At 31.3% G+C, this 20,388-nt stretch overlaps 1 protein-coding gene across 24 annotated transcripts in view; it reads left to right on the top strand.

Moving 5' to 3' along the window:
• The window catches only part of KHDRBS2 (KH RNA binding domain containing, signal transduction associated 2), a 507,385-nt gene that overhangs the window by 64,697 nt on the left and 422,300 nt on the right, over positions 1 to 20,388 (top strand). For all 24 annotated transcript variants that reach the window (XR_004950415.1, XR_004950417.1, XR_004950414.1 and 21 more), the window contains exon 2: positions 7,032 to 7,159. Coding sequence is in view for 5 of the 24 variants with exons in the window: in XM_036219037.1 (XP_036074930.1) it covers positions 7,032 to 7,159 (128 nt within the window). In the remaining 19 variants the exon portion in view is untranslated. The remainder of the gene's footprint in view (positions 1 to 7,031; positions 7,160 to 20,388) is intronic.

The following is a 20,388-nucleotide window of genomic DNA, read 5'->3' as shown; positions in this document are numbered from 1 at the left end:
TCAAGTCCTTACTCATTAATTATCTGATAGAATAACTGACATACATCACAAAATCTCTGCATCATGCAAAGTGTGTTCTCTGAAATGACTGGGAAATAAGTATTTATTTTAGAATGCTTGCTTAAAATATGTAAATTTTAGAATGCTTGCTTAAAATATGTAAATTTTATTTTAAGAGAAAAATTTATTTATGTTAAAAACCTGATTTTCCTATGGAACCAGAAAATTATGATCTTTTTGTTTGTGTACGTGTAATTATATGTCATCTATATATAAAAATATGAGCCTCTCCAATATACCAATTACAAAATAAATATAACCACAATAAAATAACTTGTGTAAAGCATTAATATATAGACACAGCCTAACACATCCATTTTATAGCTATTAATGATTATAAAATCTTAAGCCAACTGTATTCTGGAGGTCAGAAAACTGCTAGGTAGAAGTATGTGGGAGGCCACTGTTAAATACTCGACATAACTAATTTAAGAAATATGAGTTATAATTGCAGAGAAAATCACGTATGTTAAGAGAGTGACTTGACTATGAAGGTGTAAATTCATATATTCAAATAGAATCCCTTTCACTGAAATTTTACTTATTTTTAGAATGAGTTTAATCTAAACTGCAAAGCATTTGACACTAATTTATGCTTGCGGTTATAGAATATACTAAACTGTAAATATAGGGCAGATTTAGGTATAAATATTTGACACTTTAATACTAATTTATACTTGAGGTTATAGAACCTCTAAACTACAAATATATGGCAGCTATAGGTGTAAATTCATATATTCAAATAGAATTCCTTTTACTGAAATTTTATTCATATTTTTAGAATTAGTTTATACTTTATGTTATAGAATATACTAAATTACACTATACTTTATCTTATAGAATATACTAAATTACAAATATGAGGGCAGATATTAAAATTTTTAAAAATAATAAGCAAAATGAACAATTTTTAAAATTAATTATTTTATTTTTTATTATGGTGACATTGGTTAATGAAATCTAGTAAGTTTCAAGTGTACAATTCAAAGTAAGACATGTATATATTGCATTGTGTGAGCCATTTTTGAAATATAGGAATTATATAGTATGATTCCTCAGTCCAGCCAATTGCATTCCCTATTTCTTTACATGCTTTCTTAACCTAGGAATTAGTTTCTGGCTCCCTCTTTAGTGAAATTTTGACTTGTGACTCTAGTTCAAAGGTAACTTGATCTTGTTAAGTTAAATATTGTAATGCTGAGAATATTAAGAAAAAGGACAATGATTTTGCCAGACTCTAAGTGCCTAGCTTTAATAACTTACTTAATCCTCGCGTCAAACCATGAGTTCTTTTTCTAATTTCCAGGTGTGAAAACAAGGCAGCTCATATTCGATAGTCTGAAGTTGAACCATTGTTTAGAACTAATTATTTTTTACCAATTATTTCTAGTGTATCAAATCTTGTATTATTATTTGTTCTTCTCAATCTCAAAACTAATCTCTCGTTTCTTTCTTTCTCTTCCACTCTTCTTCCTTCTCCCTCTCCTCTTCTTTCTGCCTCTCTCTCCCTCAGTTCAGAACAACGAGCCAATCATACTCCTCAGTTCATGGTATATTATCACATAGTTCATGAAGAAACATGATGTAGTTTCTTCAATTATAATTTCTAATTTTTTTTTTCACTTTTACTGCTTTAGTTTTCATCTTGTAGGAACTCCAGTGTATACATCTTGGCCATTTGCCTCTCTTCTATATCTGTCTTTTTTTTTTTTTCAAAAATTTTAAACTTTATGATTTTACAATACTTCTTAATTCGTTATTTCTATTTCTTTCCTTTTGTATATTTAGTCTTGTTTTACTTCTAGTTTGTTCTTCATTTATGAAATAAATTCTTTCTATTTCATTCCTAAGCCCTGATAGCTCTTTTTACCTGCTCCTCTAATTTAATTGCTTCTTGTACAACCCTTTTCTGTTTTGGACATATATTGTACTCTTTGCTTTTATAGTTTCCTTACTTTGTTTTCTCTATTTTTAATGTTATATTTTGGTGCCTATCCGCTTTATCAATTTTCTCCTTTCATTTTCTGCCAATATACTATTTAGCTCATTTTCCTTATTATTTTCCTTATTATTTTTATAGCTTACTTGTAAGAAGTTTAACACAATGTTTCCCTTATTAATGTTTAGATGAAGAACTTTGGCCTGTGCTTTCTATCAGACGGTTTCTGATAGAATAGACTTTTCAACTAGGATAGTGACTTTGTCTTGCGCTCCATTAGGATCTTCTTGAAACAGTTTTTCTCCTTCAGGAAGAGACTTTGTTCTTAAAGAAGGAAATTTTTGTTGTTTTTGTTTGTTTGTTTGTTTCTGAGATTCCAGAGTGCTTGTACATTCTAAGTAACTTCAGCTTTTTCCTCATGCATTATACGATCTCCATTGTCTCCTTCAAAATCATTCATAAATTGGAGGTTGTGTAGTCTCTCAGTTTTGTTTTTAAGATCATGTTGAGAATTCTATGGTAGAGATAAATTCTCCTTTTTAAGAAAACATTTGCTTAAAATTTTTATTTTTCTTATGATTAGTGATCTTGAACATCTCTTTGTATGTTTCTCGGCCATTTGTATATCTCGAAACCATCAGAATTGGTCTATTTATCCATTATCTACCCATATTTGCTCCCCCTCACAGTATCCAGCAGTGTTCCTGCTATTTTCACTGTTTTGAGAAACCCACTTTTATTATAGGATTCTTGTAGATCACCTTGATTATGGGGATATTTTCAGAATTTAGTCTTTTTTATTTTATTATCTTGGTGCTCTGTCTTGTTTCTATAAGAGAATTAGGTGAGGTTCAAACATTAAGCCATTGGAGGAAAATGGAAGTTATAGAAACACTCTGCTCTGTTTGTGGGAATGTTCATGATATATTTTGTAGAACAACATAGAGTTTAGTCAAATTAATTATATGCATGATTTGTGAACAGAAATTCCACTCTTATATACATATTCCAAAGAAATTCTCACACATCTCTTTTATTTCAAGAGTTATTTGTTATGGGTAAAAACAATCTCATTGATTTATAACTAACTTTTTACCCAAGAACAGAGAATATATATCCTTTTCATGTAATATTCATGAATCCTATCAAAAATTTACAGTCATTATAGAAAAGAGTTTGGAGGTTTTTTAAAATATAAAAAATATAATTACCATATGATCCAGTAATCCTACTTCTGGATATATATCCAAATAATTAAAAGGAGACCTTGAAGAGATATTTGTACACTCATGTTCATTGAGTTAGTATTCACAATAGAGAGGTGAAAGCAGCCTCTCGTTCATTGACAGATGAATTGATAAAGAAAATGTGCTATTTACATACAATGGGATATTATATAGACTTTCAGGAGGAACTCCTATCACATGGTACAACATGGACGAACCTTAAGAACACTATGCTAAGTGAAATAAACCAGTCACAAAAGAACAAATACTGTTTTATTCCACTCACGTGAAATATCTAAAGTGTTCAAAATCATAGAAACAGGAAGTAATAAAGTGGTTGCGAAGCCTGGTAGAAAAGAGGAGGGGAAATCAGTGTTTAATGGGTCTAGAGTTTCGGTGTTGCAAGATGCAAAAGTTCTAGAGAGCTGTTGCACAAGTGTGAATATACTTAACACTAATGAACTGTATACTTAAAAATGACTAAGATGGTAAATAATGTTATGTGTTTTTGCCTCTATAAAAAAATATACCTTCTTATCATAGCTTCCTTGTGACTGAAACAAGTAGGTGAAGCGGTATAAGATGAATGACAGGTATGACCAAAGTTGATGGATTAATCTCCATATAATCATAGTACTATAGTGATAACCACTAAAAACAAGTCAATGAGCACTAAAACAAATTCTTGAGTGTATATACACGTTAACTGACTGACAGGGAAAGGAAAACAGAAAATGCTAAAATCTATGAGGGAGCCCTGTGGGTTTGCTGGTAAAAGTGCCTATCTGGTAAGGTCTATGTAGTTTATCATTTTTTTTTTTCAACAAAAAATTGGCATGTCTTACTATTTTGAATATGTTTTCCCAGTAACATAGTATCCAAATTTAAGTAAACCATATAAACAAGTATAAAAATGATTTAACACCTCTACAAAAACTATTCAGTTATTGCTGGATGATAATGGGTGCCTGCTGATTTTTATGGATACCTATGTTGTCTAAATGCTCAACGATAAACATACATTAATTATAAAAGAAAATGTATTACTTTACACTAAAATTTAAAAAAAAAAGAAAGGTACTGTATACGTTGCTTTCTCTGGTTTTAAAACCAGGCAAATCTGGCATATATTGTCTGACTGTGCATTGAAAAATGCAATTACTGAGCTTTTAGTCATGTAGCTATGTCAGGGAAGACAAGATAACTCTCTGAAAGTGTCAGAAGGGCAAAAGAGTATCAAAATTTTTAAAAGGAAAGTGTAGAAATGAACAGAAAAAGCAGCGGTCTTGGTATTTCATTCAGCTCTATTTCTTGACAGAAAAGTTATTGGAATTAATCATCTATTGATCAAGTTGCAAACATCTAAAAATGCCTAAGGTAGTAGTTTTGTAGAGAGCAAATAATACCAGACAAATTCAATTTATTTTTATTACAGAGTGACAAAGGAGAAACTGTACATTTAATAGATTCAGAATCGAGTTGGCTCTTCATTGTGTTTCATGTTACAATTGCCTCAGCAAGCTAGGTGCATGTACCCAGAGGGCAGTGATCAAAAGTTCATTGTCAGTATCAGAGGATATAATGAATATTCTTTCTTTGCAGTTGTCAGAGTTCTGTATGTAATAATTGTGTAAGGGATTGAAAGTTGAGAGCGCTTCTCGGTTTAAACACAGAATCAGTTAAAGTACTTGTTAATACTCTGGAGTAGAAAAGTAAGAATCTGATGCCATCATACTAAGTAGAAATTACAGACACATTACATATAACTTCTTTTCAGACAGCTCAGTTTAAGATAATTGTCTTTGGGGAGATTATAGCACATGACTAAAATAATGATTATTAATGATTATACAAACTATGCAGTGTAGCATTTATTCAGGTATTACCTGGGTAAGCAATGTAATCTTACTTCAAAAAGATTAAAAAAAAAAGTTTCACATGAGCCAAATAAGTAATATGCTGAAAGATTGCCACGTGGAATGCTACAGAGATTTTATATAAGCTATGTGAAATAATTTTGGGAAAGATGCTAATTAAAAATAAAAAATCTTGTAGTGCTTCTCTTACCTACAAAAGTAGTCAGACCTTTAAAAAATAATTGTTTCAAAATGAGTGAATAGAAATTAATAATTTAATAGAAATTAATAATTTGCATACCCAATAACTATCACCACCTTTTTTTTTTTTGTTCCAAAGTAATGCAAACAAAATATTCCTCTTTCGTCTTTAACAAAACCAAAAAAACTGTCACTTTCATATCTTAATTTAGGAAGTGCTTTCAAATAGTACAACTGGCCAAGAATAAGGAAGGAAGCAATGTTTATAGGTGATTTTATGATAATAACAACTGTCTAATAAACATAAAGGAAATAAGGAAAATGAATATTTCAAGATTTTCAAAATACCGATTTTATACAGTGAATACCGTGAAGTGACTCGCTGTTATATATTCTTCTCACCATTTCATTCCTACCTTGTTAGACCATGTCAGCATCATTTCTCAGCTAGACAAATACGAGTTCCTTGTTTGTTTGCTCTCTACTGATTGGCTTTGCACATTACATCTGGTGTTATCTTTACAAATAAAAATCAAATATGGTTTCCTCCTTTCACCAAAACCACCCAGTGGCTTCCCATTACATTCACAATAAAAAGCAGAACGTGTCACTTGTTTTGAAAGGTCTTACCTGATCTTTCCTGTAACCACTATCAAACCTCTTCTTTACATTAACTTTTCTTCAACCACACAAGCTTCCTTGCCTTCTTGCTGTTCCAAGATTAAGTGAATCTGTTTCCCCATCAGACTGTAAAACTTGATTTCTCAGTCTTCTCATGGCTTAGTCTTTCTCATTATTCATGGTTCTGCTCAAATATTACCCTGTAAATCTAAAGTAATGCCCCCAGTCCTTGACTAACTTTTCTTTACATTCTTAATAGCTTTATTGTATTTATTACTCACCCCACACATAAATATGCATGTGCACATGTGTTCAGTTTTTAGTTGTTTCCCTGTCAGAGCAGTTTCCATGAAAACAGACACATTTTCTTTCTTTCTTCTTTCTTCTTCTTTTTTTTTTTCCATCTGTGGTACCCATAGTAAAAGTTTAAAAGTCTTTGTGGAATAAATTAATTTTTAAAAGAAAGAATGGATAAATAGTGTTCGTTTGCTCAAAAATATCTATTAGGGAATATACTCATAGGGCAAAATTCATAATTCCTCTTAAACATTTAGCCAAATAATTTCATATTGATGAATATGAATGATAGCATTTACAGATATAATCCTTTATATGACTTTTCTGTGACCCTTCTTTTTAATTACCTTCAAGTTTGGTTAGAATATAAAATAAAATGCAATTTATCTTTACTACTCTGTGTTAGTTAATGAATGATTGCTGTTTTCAGTTATTTTTTTCCTTAGAAATAATTGAATGAAAATAAAAAATAAACCTTAAAATATACCTTTTCTATTCATTGATCCTAGGAAACTTATGTTTGCTTAGATTTTTTAAATAGTTAAGAAACATATTCTTCCTTATGTTCTGTTTGAAGATGTTAAAAATTAATTAATTAAATGCATCAAAGAAGATGGTCAGATCTTCAGTTATTACCTTTTAGTTTTAGTTGACAGAGGTCATCTTATGTCCAGTAGCAGCATTCATGTGGCCGTTAACAAGGTGCTGTTTCAGTCCTTTTATCAAGATTCTTCAAATCTTACTTAAGAAGGGAAGTAATAAGAACAACCTGAACATTTGATGATGATTTCTCACTGTGTTTATTGTTTTTTCTTGTAATTTTTTTTTCAGAAATTGAAAAATTTCAAGGTTCTGATGGAAAAAAGGAAGATGAAGAAAAGAAATATCTTGATGTCATCAGCAACAAAAACATAAAGCTCTCAGAAAGAGTTTTGATTCCTGTGAAACAATATCCAAAGGTACTACATTTTATGATTTATCCTCATAGAATTTTTAAAAAAATGATAACAATAAGACTTGATTATTTTATTCATCACCTTTTCTGAAATAAATATTTAAAGCTTCATTATATTAGTATACAGAAATATGTGATACCGAAATAGAAGAGTTGTATTTTTAAAATACAACTATGGGAGTAGTTTTCAATTGAAGGCTATCGCATTTTTATTCTGTGATCATGGGACTAATAATTATATATTTTAATAATTTTCTTAACATTTATACAATAGTTTGTCCAAAAATGCACACTCACTTATGTTTTGATACTTGTTAAAATGTATATTCATATTATAAAAGGGAGTAGAATTAATGATACTAAATATATAGCATTAGCCAATCAGTAGGGAATTACTATATCCAAGAAAGCAATATAGTCTATTTTAGATCTTTGGATTATAACCTTTATTCTTCTGTTGTCAGGATTTATTTATAAAAATAATGATACTGTTCACTCTAAAGTATTTTCACTAGCCATTTTATTCTGAGATTTCTACCACCAGAATCAGGATTATAAAACATAACATTCAATGGCACGATTTTAGAAAAGGTATATGTTCATAGATTCTAACGGGCAAAAAGGAGTTTTTATTTTTATTTTTAATGAATTAAGTAATCTAAAAATAGAAACTCAAATATTCAAGCTGGTAATTTACTTTCTGAAGAGTGAATCTGAAGCAAAGACCATGTAATTATCCTAATAATAATAAAGATTACAGAAATAAATGCTGTAGTTTACCAATTGTCTTCTAATATGATAAATTTTGTAAATATAATTAAATAGAATGTTGTGTTTATAATTATTTCTAACAGGAATAAAAACTGTTGCAGCCCACCAAACCATGAAATTTAACATTCAAATGAAGTTTTTGGGTATGCAAGCATTTGGCTTTTGTGGGGACTTTTTTTGAATTAGACTTACTCTATTGCAAGAAAGATGCATTCGGCAGATATAATTTTAATTAAATTTTGTTAGATTTACTTTACAATCATGTTTTTATGAATATTCAATTGGGAAGCTATAGAAAGGTACATGAAAAATTTTACATAGTAATGAACTATGGTAGAAATATGATGGGATATTAAGAAAACACTTTTTTTAAGGAACATAAGTAATTAACCCATATAGTCTAGAGTACAAGTTTTTTTAAAATAATGTTCAAATATTAAATAACTGATACTCTTTCTCAAAATAGCACTTATCTATTGTCTGTATATGAGAAAGTTAATGACAAATTCAATATCTGCTTTTCAATGAAATGCAGCTCTATGTTTTTGACCAAAATAGGTTATAAAGTAGTGGAAGACATTTCAAGTCCTGATGGCTCTTCAAGTGATAACATGTGTGATTTTATGTTTACTATTACAATAGCCTATATTTGATTCATAATGACGGATATTGAAACAGTATTTTGTGGTGTGTTATTTTGGTGTGAGATTTAATTTCATAATTTATCAAACAACAGAACTGCCTATTAATATTGAAATAAACCATGCTTCACTAGCAAATTACTGTACTCAGAATTTTTAGAATCTTAGAATGCTTAAGTTGGGACTAATCTTGGAAATCACAGACTATATAAAACTTTCATTTTACAGATGAGGAAGGTAACTGGGTGATTATGAATTGCTCAAAGATATATCTTTGATACAGATAGAAATATTTAGAGAGGTTGCTGTTATTTTAGATTTTTAATTCTTTGTGAGCCATTGCATTTTTTAACTTGACTGATAATGTCCACATATTTGTATTACTTTTTTATGTAAAATATGCAAGAATGTCAAAAATCATAGCTTCTAATGATTAATAGTTTTATGTAACATTATCAAATAACAAATTATGCCTTAGAAAATTTACCACTTTAATTGGTGAATAGAATGCTCAACTGCTTTAATTTATTTTTAAAAGAACTTACATGTCACACATCTGATTATCACACATAAGAGGACTCTTAGAGGCCTTGTATAAATAGAGTAGAGGGAAACAGAACAGAATCGTCTATTAAGTTGACCTGCATTTGTTTTTGTTCATTTTTGTAGCATAACAATAAAATTAAAATCAATGTTTTGAAAATCATATTTTATTTCAGAAGTGGTGATTCTCTCCTCCTGAGTGACTATTGGTTGCTTCTCACAAAAATATCAGTGGAGTTCATTTAAGATATGATCACTAAACTTGAGCCATAGTTGATGTACGTTAGTTAGTAAGCTGTAAAATGTGTGGTGTGGTGTGATTTTATGAACTGTTGAACAGAGCACAACAGTACTTATGGACTTAAATTTCAGTATTTGATAATAAAAAGTGATTTATCCCTCAGGGAGACATTGGAAAAAGACCTGCTTTTCAAAGTGTCTCAGAGCCATCTCTTCCCTGGAATCCTGCTGTCTTTTTGAACTGGTAATTAATGGGGTGGTGACACAGTCCTCTAACAAAGGGCAATACATAACTATGGGAGTTCTCAGAGAAATGACCTTCTCCTGACTTTACTACATGACCTTTCTGGATAGATTTTGTTTTAATTAGTCTTCAATTTCAAGTTGATTTGCTGACTTAATTGAATAATATATAGAATTGAAAGGAGTTTAACATTTAAAATTATTGAAAATATAAGAATGCTGTTTAAACACATCAAGAATGATTTACATAGCTCTAATACTTTCTGCTTACTTAATTTAGAGAAAATATGCTATATTATTAAATTATTTTAATGAACAGCTTTTCTTGTTTTAATATTTTTTGTTTATAATAATAGTAGTAAAGAAATGGAACTGTACATCTACATTTGCAAATGTTTTAGAATCAGAGCAATTATTTCTTGATAATCAAGTCTTCAAGGAGGCAACAGGTGGCAATGTGTTCCTCTATAATCGTAAGAGATTCATGAAGAAGACCTTGGAGAGATTCATGTAGAAAACATACCATACTTAACATGAACTCTTTCTCCCTAAATCCAGACATAATATATTTCATAGTTCAATATATATTTATTTATTTATTAATTTTAACATCTCTAACTGGTGTGCATATTATAATCAAAATAATTTTACAGCCTCTATCAGGCAAGCAGTGGTCTTAACTCATTGTCGTTTTGTAAACTTTGGACGTCTAAACTTGGTCATGGCATCTTAAATTGAATTGTTTGTAATATTGGAAATATGTGTATTGAGCTTAGTTGCTGTTTCAGATGTCTTCAAAGATTGCAGTATCATATAGTGTTGGCATGCAAAGCTATTACATAGACATACCCCCCCCCCAAAAAAAAAAAGAATAGAACCATAGGTTGGGGTATAAATGTCATATTAATGCAGACAATGCTCATTCTTGGAAGAATGAGAAAAATGCCATTTTTTCTTGGTCCTCAATGAATGAGTGCATTACAGGAACTTAGAAACAAAGATATACATAAATGGCTGGAGCTGTATTATATTTTGTTACTGCTAGAGCTGCAAAAGGAGTGCCTGTCACAAGCACAGGCAAATTGAGAGAGCATTAGAGGATGGGAAGTTGCACTTGTGGGAAATTTACTTGTTGCTTGCCACTGTACCTATTTGTCCACCTGGGCAATTCAGCCCCTTAGTGTCTTTTAAAAATATCTTTTTGATGTTGCCTTCAGAATCCTCTGAAATACATCAGACCTTTTCTAAATTAAATTTGCCCCAAGGTCCACTTTTTATTTCTCTCCTTGAGTTACTGGGAACTTTTTAAAGCAATAGATCGCCAGGGGTATAAATCGGCCCCCAACTTGGCCCCTTTTAAGATCAAACGGAGCCATGTTCCTCTGTGCTGCTTTGCAAATCAATTTCTTATGTAGATTAATGCAGAAAATTAAAGTTCTAAAATATGTTCAAAAGCACCACACTTGCTATATATTTCATCTAACTGTGCTCAGTCCCAGAGAGAGGGGCTGCTTTTTGTGACCGGTTGGAAACAGTCTTCACAGCCAAGCATATCATCCCACAGAGCTTGTTTTCCTCTTTATACTTTGAAAGATGAAAAACTCGAATCCAAATCCTTGATGAGTGTTATTTTTTTTCTTATTTATGAGTAATTATCAGATCATTTAAGAATACTTAGTAGAGACCAGGGGTATTAACTATGGAAACCATGACCACATTTCAAAGCTGGTATAGCTACATGGAAACACTTCTTTTCTGAGCAGTGCAGTCATCTAAAAGCCACTCTGTAGTTTACATCTTAAACTTATTTTATCTTTATCCAGACAGAGAATATTGCAGAGCATCACTTTTTAATTTTCTAAAAGAAATGGAAGAAAATATTTGATGAGAGTTATGCTTTCAGTTTTATTCATATCGGTTCCTAGTCTCCTACCTGTAAATTTAAATTACAGTTGAGAAAATAGTGACACTCAGATTCACATTGCCTACAAGAAAAAAAAAAAAAGATCCAAAGTGCTTGTAAACTGAATTCTTTCCAGTTGAGTGGTATCTGAAATAACCTCGTTTCTAGAAAAATTAGCAATTTGCAGTGATATGTTTAGTATTTGTCTTTTCTGATGAATCCTTTTTATAATTAATGTTCATGCCATGTATTTAAATTTTATTTTTTCATAGGGTACTTAAATTTTTTGTTTCCATCTCACATTGACCCAGCAGTTTCTATTTCTGAATTATGTGCACTGCTCTCCGCATACTTTTTTTTTTTTTTTTGGCGGGCTTAGCACCGTCTCACAAAATATGTCCTCATGCTTCCTGAAATAATCTCTCTTTCTTTTCTGTATCTAGACCTTTTAGAGAATCTTCAGTCTGTTTTAACCTGTTGTTTTCATTCTTCCAGGTTATTTCACCTTTATCCTCAACTGGAAAGCTGAAAACTACTTCAAAAAGATCATTAAATTGCAGGTGCCTTTTTGTGTCCCAACCTGTATCTTTTCTAAAAGGTCCCCCGAGAGCCAAAAGATCTTCCACTTCACATTTTTATCTATAATCTTGCCATTTTTTTTTGCTTGTTTGTTCACTCGTTTAATTTAGTGAGCCTTCAATAAGTTCTTCTGTACCCATTCGAGTTCTTCTATCATTTCTTTTGTTGTTGCAGTGGAAGCGGCTTTGAATTGATATTTTAAACAGATTTTTATTAAAATATAGCTAACATATAGTATTGTATTAGTTTCAGGTGTACACCATAATTGTTCAACATTTATATACCTTATGTGATTACCGTGACAAGTCTAGCAACCACCTGACGCCATACAACGCTATTGCAATATTATTGACACTATTTCCTATGGTTTATACCACATCTCTATGACTTATTTGTGTTATACCTAGAAATTCCCCTTCACCTTTTCACCCCTTCTTTGATTTTTCAATTACAGTAGATATTTGATATTATTTTATATTAGTTTCAGGTGTATAGCATATTGGTTATACATTTATATAATTTGTGAGGTGATCCCTCTCATTAGTCTAATACTTAGCTGGCCCTGTACATAGTTATTGCCATTATATATAGACTATATTTTCTGTGGTTTACTTTACATCCCCATGACTGTTTTCTAACTACCAATTTGTACTTCTTAATCCCTTTACTTTTTTCACACAGTCCTCTAATCCCCATCCCATCTGGCAACCATCAGCTTATTCCCTGCATCTATGCATCTATTTCTGTTTTGTTTGTTTATTTTGTTCTTTAGATTCCATACATAAGTGTGATCATATGGTATTTGTCTTTCTCTGTCTGACTTACTTCACTTAGCATAATACTGTCCAGGTCCATCCATGTTGTGGCAAATGGTAAGATTTCATTCTTTTTTTAAGGCAGAGTAATATTCCATTGTATATATGTACCACAATTTCTTTATCTGATTGGGTATTGATGGGCACTTAATTTGTTTCCATATCTTGGCTAATAATATAAATAATGTTGCATATATCTTTTGAATTCGTGTTTTAATTTTCTTCGGTTAAATACCAAAAGTGGAATTGCTGGGCTGTATGGTTGTTCTATTTTTAGTATTTTGAGGAATGAGGAAATAGATCTTTAATAGAACACATAGAAACAAAAAGTGAAATATAGGTTATGGGGACTTTAGAGAAGGGGAGATGGAGGGTTATTATTTAATGCATGTAGAGTGTCTGGGATGATGAAAAAGTTCTGGAAATGGATGTGGGGATATTTGTTCAACATTGTGAATATACTTAATACCACTGAATTACACATTTAAAAATAGCTAAAATGGTAAATTTTGTGTTACATATATTTTACCACAATAAAAAAATTATATTGCAAAGTGTTACCTATGTATTTCAATAGCACATTACAAACAAAATGAATAATACTCAAATGTCATTTACTTCAAGGATGCAAGACTGTAATTAAAAATATTTTTGAAAATTTACTGAATTTTAAGATCGTATGAGGAATTAGATAAAATTAATTTTCCATTTCTCATGAAATAAGCATAAGCATGCATTATATAATAAGTATGTATTTATAATCAGTGTGAAGAAATCGTGTATTCAGTAAGTGTTGGAGAGATAAGAAATGAGAAATTAATGAGAAATTTGAAGGCAAAAGAAAAGTAAGACTAAATTTCTAGCTCATCTTTTATATCAATATAAATTTCAAATAGGCCTAAGATTAAATGCAAAAAAGAAAAAATGCCAGAATAGTTTATGAAAAATTTATTTCATATTTAATTGAGGGAAAGTACTTCTAAGAAAGATGGAAAATTCTGAAGTCATATGTAAGTTATTAAAATTATTTGCAATATAAAACTGAAACTTATATACAAGCGAAAATGATGATGATTGCCAAAATCCAAAGGCACAAAAAATGCCAAACTGGTGTGATTATTTGAAAAGTAATTGAAACATGTGACAAAAACTTTGTTTTCTTTATATGTAATAGACCCATTTAAAAAAATTAAACAAGAAGCCAATGGTATCGACATTAATCACACACATACCGTTGAAAGCAATTAGAAAAAAACTTTGTACCATGCTTATTAGCAAAATACAAGTTAAGATATATGTGAAATACTTCTGTTCTCTATCTGACAAAAAAAGTTTGATTATAATGTCAGGGTATAGTGGAAAATACATTTCATATGCTGTCAGAGCATTGAGATTTAACCATTTGGGGGAGCAATTTGCAAAATCAATGAAAATCACAAAGGCACAGGCTTTGATTTATTTTAGAATTATATATTTGCTCACACATACCTATATTGTTAAGTGAAAATATAAAATATAGTTTGTTCCTATTGAATATAAAAGGGATATAGATACACATATATATGTGCTGTGTGTATGTAAGATGATGATAGATAAATGACAGATAGACAGACAGATACATAGGTAGAAAGAAAGAAGTAAAAGGGAAGGGTTTTTTATTGCAGGCTCTTTCGTGCTATTTGAATTAGTTTAATATGTTGTTTTCTCAATAATAAAGATATTTTTAAATAGTTTGGCCCAAATAGAAAAATGTAGTTCTATTTAAATTGTTTTCCCCTAGAATAATAAAAACTAAGGGTTATTGACTGTTTTTATGTATCAGACACTTCATATATTTTACATGTAGTAACACAATTAATTGTCCCCCAAATCCTAATAATTCTATCTTTCCTATTTTTTGTAGCAAAAGAAACTGAGTCTCAGAGGAGCTGACTTGCCAAAATTGCATGGTTAGGAAATGACTGATTTGGGATTCATTTGCAGCCATTCTGACTTTGCAGCTTGTTGTCTTTGCTTCATCACACGGCGTGGTTCTATTATTGTTATGTAAGCAAATGACACTTTGAGACATATAGTACAAAATTTGACCCCAAATATGACTCCTTAAAATCTATTATGAACTTAAAAACCAGATAAAAATTTTGTCTTTATGAAAAAAATCATACACTTCTATTTCTGGTTTAGGCATAAAGATAGTGCTTAAATGAAGAGTGTAGTTTAAAACTCAAGTGTAGAAAAACAGCTTACTTTAAAACATCATAGAATAGTCCTTAAATATTGGATCTCCCACTTAGAGAATTAAGGTTTTTGTGAGTACCCATTATAGCAAAGCACAGTGAACTACTGTTTTATTCCCTCAAGAACACTGAGTGTTCTAAAGAAGAGCCTTAAGGTGTAAAAAATATTTAAAGTACTTTTTAAAGCTACACTGTATATCAGTGATAGCGTTAACACTGAAATTCAGGTCTGTTTGCACCAAAGCCTCTCCTCTTTGCATTAGACCATTGTTATGATTCACTTTCTTTTATATGAAGAGGCATTGAGATAATTCTGAACACAGACTGCTAAGATTGCAAAGGCCCACAGATGGAAAAGCAGATGTATTTTCTTCTCTGGTGTTAAGTGAGGCAGAAATAATAGACTCATTAGTTGGAGTATCTCATAGGTCCTACAGTCTAATCTTCTACACAATTTAGGAATCATTTCTACAAGATCTGTGATACTCATCAGCCTGTGTATGAATACCTGTAGTGATTAAAAAGGAAGTTCACTGCATTATAAAACAGCTGGATCTAATATTCAGTAGACATTGCTGTTCATTTTTTTCTCATCGAAATAGGTTGCCGTTGGTCCTGGTTCTGCCTTCTGCATCACTAATAAATTCATTTGAAACACTTGAACCATTGTCTTACTTGAACTATCATTGATCCATTGTCTTCATTTGGCTTTTGGACACCACAGTTTATTTGTATCTCCTGTTACAAAATTGGTACCATTTCTCATCCTCCTCTCCTGGTTTTTCCTCTTCCATACAACTTCTTAATGTTGGAATTCCCCAGAGATGATGCATGGTGCCCTTCTCTATCTGTATTCACACTTCTTGGTTCTCACCCATGGCATGGTTGTATGTACCATATAAGCAGATGATCCAACCAAGACCTCTCTCCGAGACATAGATAGGAGCTGCCGACTGGATATCACCACATAGATGTGTAGAAATCTTGGATTCACCCAGTATTCTCACTCCATGTGTCCTTCACCTGTAGGCTACTTGCCTTAGTTGTTAGCAGGACCATCCTTTTACTTGGTCAGGTCAGAAACTGTGGGCTCCTCCTTGACTTTTGTCTTTTTTCCACACACCCTATCCAACCTGCAAGGCATACCTGGTAGTCTTATCTTTAAAATACATTAGGAATCATATATTTTTCACCACTTCCACTGCTGTTGTCCTGATCTAAGTCATAGTCTTCTCTTACCTGAATTACTGTGATAGCCTCTTAACCTACCTCTGTGCTTCTGGATGTACCTTCATCTGTCCCTACACAAGTACTCATAATTTCTTTATCCTTCTCCATTATTTTTCCATAGAATGTATCACCTTTTTTGACATACTTTGTAATATACTTATTTGTTATTTTTATGGTTTTCTACGCTAGAACATAAGCTGCAAAATGTCACCTCTCCTTGTCTTTCTCAGTCATGAGTCCCGATCACCTAGAGCAATGCCTAGCACATAGTAGGTTATTAATAAATATTTGCTGAGTGAATATAGAATAATTATACAGCCTCTTCTCTAAGACACCCTTGCTGGGGAAATGCAGTTACTGTACAGTAGATCCAGAAGAAGGATCTACTGATTCTTACCTCTAGCCTCTTAAAGAATTTCTGGGGGCCATGGTTACAGCAGTGACATCACAGGCCCTCTGAGGGAGACCCCAGTATCACTGTCCTCAGCCTAAGCCTTGGTGAAATTCTAATCTTAGCAGAGAGTCCAAGTATAAGAAAAAAAACAATTATAATGAAAATGTCACTCAATTTAATGCCTAGACAATTGGTTACTTTTACTTTGTTTAACCAAATTTTCTAATTAAAATGATATTAAAAGGTTAACTCAGAAATTACTTTCAACTCATTTCTGAATATGACATAAATGCATCAGAAATGTTATAGTTTTTATTATATAATTATTCATTTTTAGTAACTGTGGTATATCGAACGTCATTTGACCTTTTACAAAAGAGCCTATAAGGCTTCCATATCATTCTAAATATTAATTCCAGTTAATTCATTTAGTTATCCAGAAGATGTTTATTGGATCTATATAGCAATCACTTGGTCTTCATCTCATAAATGTGAAAATTAAAAATCTGCTTTCACTGGTCTCAAGGAGTCCTATTGTGCATTTAAATAATGGTCCTAATGTGGCTTCATACTAGGATGAATCCAGAAGCTTTGGGAATATGTTAGTTTTCATAAAAGCCTGAAGTCAGATCATCTTTAACAATTTTCTTTAAACTTTAGAGGCTAAGAAATGAAAGGAGTTGAAGGTATAGAGGAATGGACCATTATTTGAAAAATAGCAGAAAAGAGAAAGAGGGAGAGAGGTTATTATTTGGGATGTAGAATTGAGGGGAGCAGAGAGGTAAAATCATGATAATGTTTATTTTACTCTCAAGCCCTCTCAATAGAGAAAACAATTTATAAGGATGTTTTTGTAACCTGGTGATAATTTGTAGGTCTAGCCTCTTCTCCCATAGAGTTTCTATGTTTTAGAAAGAAATCTGTAAGAATATGTTAAGATATAGATTTGCTTGAGATGCTAAAGAGAGCTATGAAGACAGTATAATATAATGGGAAAATAATAGGATTTTGAACTAGAGAAACCTAAATGTCAGTCACAGAACCACTTTCATTCGCCAATGATAGTAGTAAGTTCTGTAAACACCTACAACCTCAGTATTTTTTTAGCTGCATCATGAGTATAATGACATGCCATGAGGTTCCAACAGGAATACATCAGAATCTATGTACATATTTAGCATGGTATCAGCACATGTCATACGCTTGCACAAGAATAATCACTAGGCAAATATGAGATTTTTTCATTTAATAACATTCTTTTAGGCAGGGAAGCACCTATTATGCGCCAGACTCTGTATGTGTGTTAAAGCAGATAGTTGTAATTATTTTCCTAAGAATTCTGTAACTCCCTCCTTACAAGGAGGAATTGAGACACTAATAAAAATAGGGATAAAATAAATAAATGTGATAATGATTATATTGGTAGTAAAAAACTTCTGTTTGTTGACTACTATGTATTAAGTATTTGTTTTTGTGATTTTATATTATTACCTAATTTAGTCCTCTTAATATCTCTGCAGAGTAAGTACTACACAGAGCAGGAAATTTAGACAGATAATTAAAGTTTTCAAAGTCATGTAGACATTTCATAATCAAGACTGAAGAAAAGAAGAAAGCTTAGGCACGAATCTTTTCTTCAGTAATTACAATCTTTATTTACAAACTAAATTTCATCCTTATTTATTTAAATAATTCTAAAATGTTTGTATATACTCCACCTCCTCATTTCAATGTTAGGAACTTGAGATTAAAATTTCTGAAATGCCATAAATTGGAAAATGAATGTCATAAATTTAGAAATGAATAAGTTTTTATAAACCATGTTGTTATTGTATTTTTACATATTAGATTTTTGACTCATAGTTGTGTACTACTTTATGTTTAAGCTGCTTAAACATGTGAGTACATAACCCTACAGTATTTTTTTCCTTATTTCCTGTGTTCCATCTGCGAATGTATCTCTTAGTGGTAGACACTGAAGCTGCTGCTAGTTTATTTTTTAATTGAATGTACTAAATAAATGAAAATGAAATGTTCTGTGTTTCAGTTAGTTGAATATTTATTGAATAGTTCCAGAACTATCCAACAAATATTGGCATTTCATAAAATTCTTCATTTCTTGTGCCAGTGGTAACTTTATTTCACTTATGGGCTAGGCTGAGTAATATTGAATTAGAAATGATAATCCATGTTGGGTCGAACTTGCCTCATTTTAATTTTCTTTTTTTAGAATATATTATATTTAACCTAATGAGAAATTATTAATTTCATAGTGTCATAAAAATTATTAATTTCATAGTGTCAGAATTAACTCTTTAGAAGAATAATTTTCAGTGCTAGGAAAATCTAATAACATATTTTTTGTTTGTTTTATGTCTTTAGCAGTAGAATCTAAGAAAATGCTTAAAAGACTGTTTCCTTTTCTGCACTCTGACTTAACTGCAATTCAAGCAGTATGCTAATGTTAGCTCAAAATTGGAATTTATATTTCAAGGTAAACTTTTAATGAGGAAATTTTAATTCCTGAAGTGGCCAATCCACATCTGAATTTTCAAATAAAAAAGCCCTCAAATTTATGAACACTTGATAGTGTTGATTATCTTTTGGAATCTAATTTTGAAGCCTTGAAATAGGTTTTGATTTTATAGTATCATAGTAATCATGCAGTTGACTTTATTACTGACATTTGATCATGTATCCCATTATTCCATCTTGCTTTATTTAGTTCAATTTGAGTCTACTGAACTATTCAAAGAAATGCTTTATTTAAAGATTTAATATAATCTTCAAAAATTCTCTCAAATTGACTATTAAAAGGTAACTTCTTTGCTGATAAAAAATGTATAGTTCAAAACACACAAAAGAGCACATAGTTTAATTTGGGAAACATTTTTCACATTTATCACTTTTATATTTATATCACAGATGGCTTCAGATTATTAAAAATTTTCTTACAGTGATTCTGTGCCTCAGCTATCAGATATAATTAGATTGATGGCATTCCTAAGAAGTTTTTGTTTTTCAGAATGTGTAGAATTGTTTCTGACTACACCCTGGAAAATGTACCAGGAAATGCATTAAATTAACATACAGAGTTCTGCGGCCAAACAACATGTCTGAATTTGCTGCAACCCTATTTCACATGTGTGAGAAAAAGAACAAGCCCATTATGTGCTCTGAAATTATGATGGGCTTTCCCCCTCCCCCAACACATACCAGTGGGATAGAGCACTCATTCTTCACAAAAATGGAAAGATTACGCAGAAACTATCACTTCCCCCACCCCCTTTCATTTTTCCTGCAAATGACTTATGTAAACTCTTGTATTTTTGTAAACTTTGGAAGGCAGATTTGAGAAAAACTTATTCTGTGTGTTCTAAAACAATCATATGAGGAAAATTGTTTTAGATTATATGAATTGCGTTCACACATTAAAGAAAAATAATAGCTTAGCAATGAAGTTGAATAAAATGATGCATGCCCATTTTGCTGTGCTAGGCAGTGTCAGGAGCAGAGCCAAGCCTAGTGGGCTTCAAGTCTGTATATGAGGCAGAAGGTGTATGCTTTGTGGTCTTTGTCTGGGTTCTTTATTTTGCTCTATACCAATTCCTAGCAATTCATCTCCTGCCGTGGTCTT

The sequence above is a fragment of the Rousettus aegyptiacus genome, unplaced genomic scaffold (genome assembly GCF_014176215.1).
Source record: "Rousettus aegyptiacus isolate mRouAeg1 unplaced genomic scaffold, mRouAeg1.p scaffold_m13_p_1, whole genome shotgun sequence".
NCBI lineage: Eukaryota > Metazoa > Chordata > Mammalia > Chiroptera > Pteropodidae > Rousettus > Rousettus aegyptiacus.
This window is presented reverse-complemented; position numbering and strand designations above follow the sequence as displayed.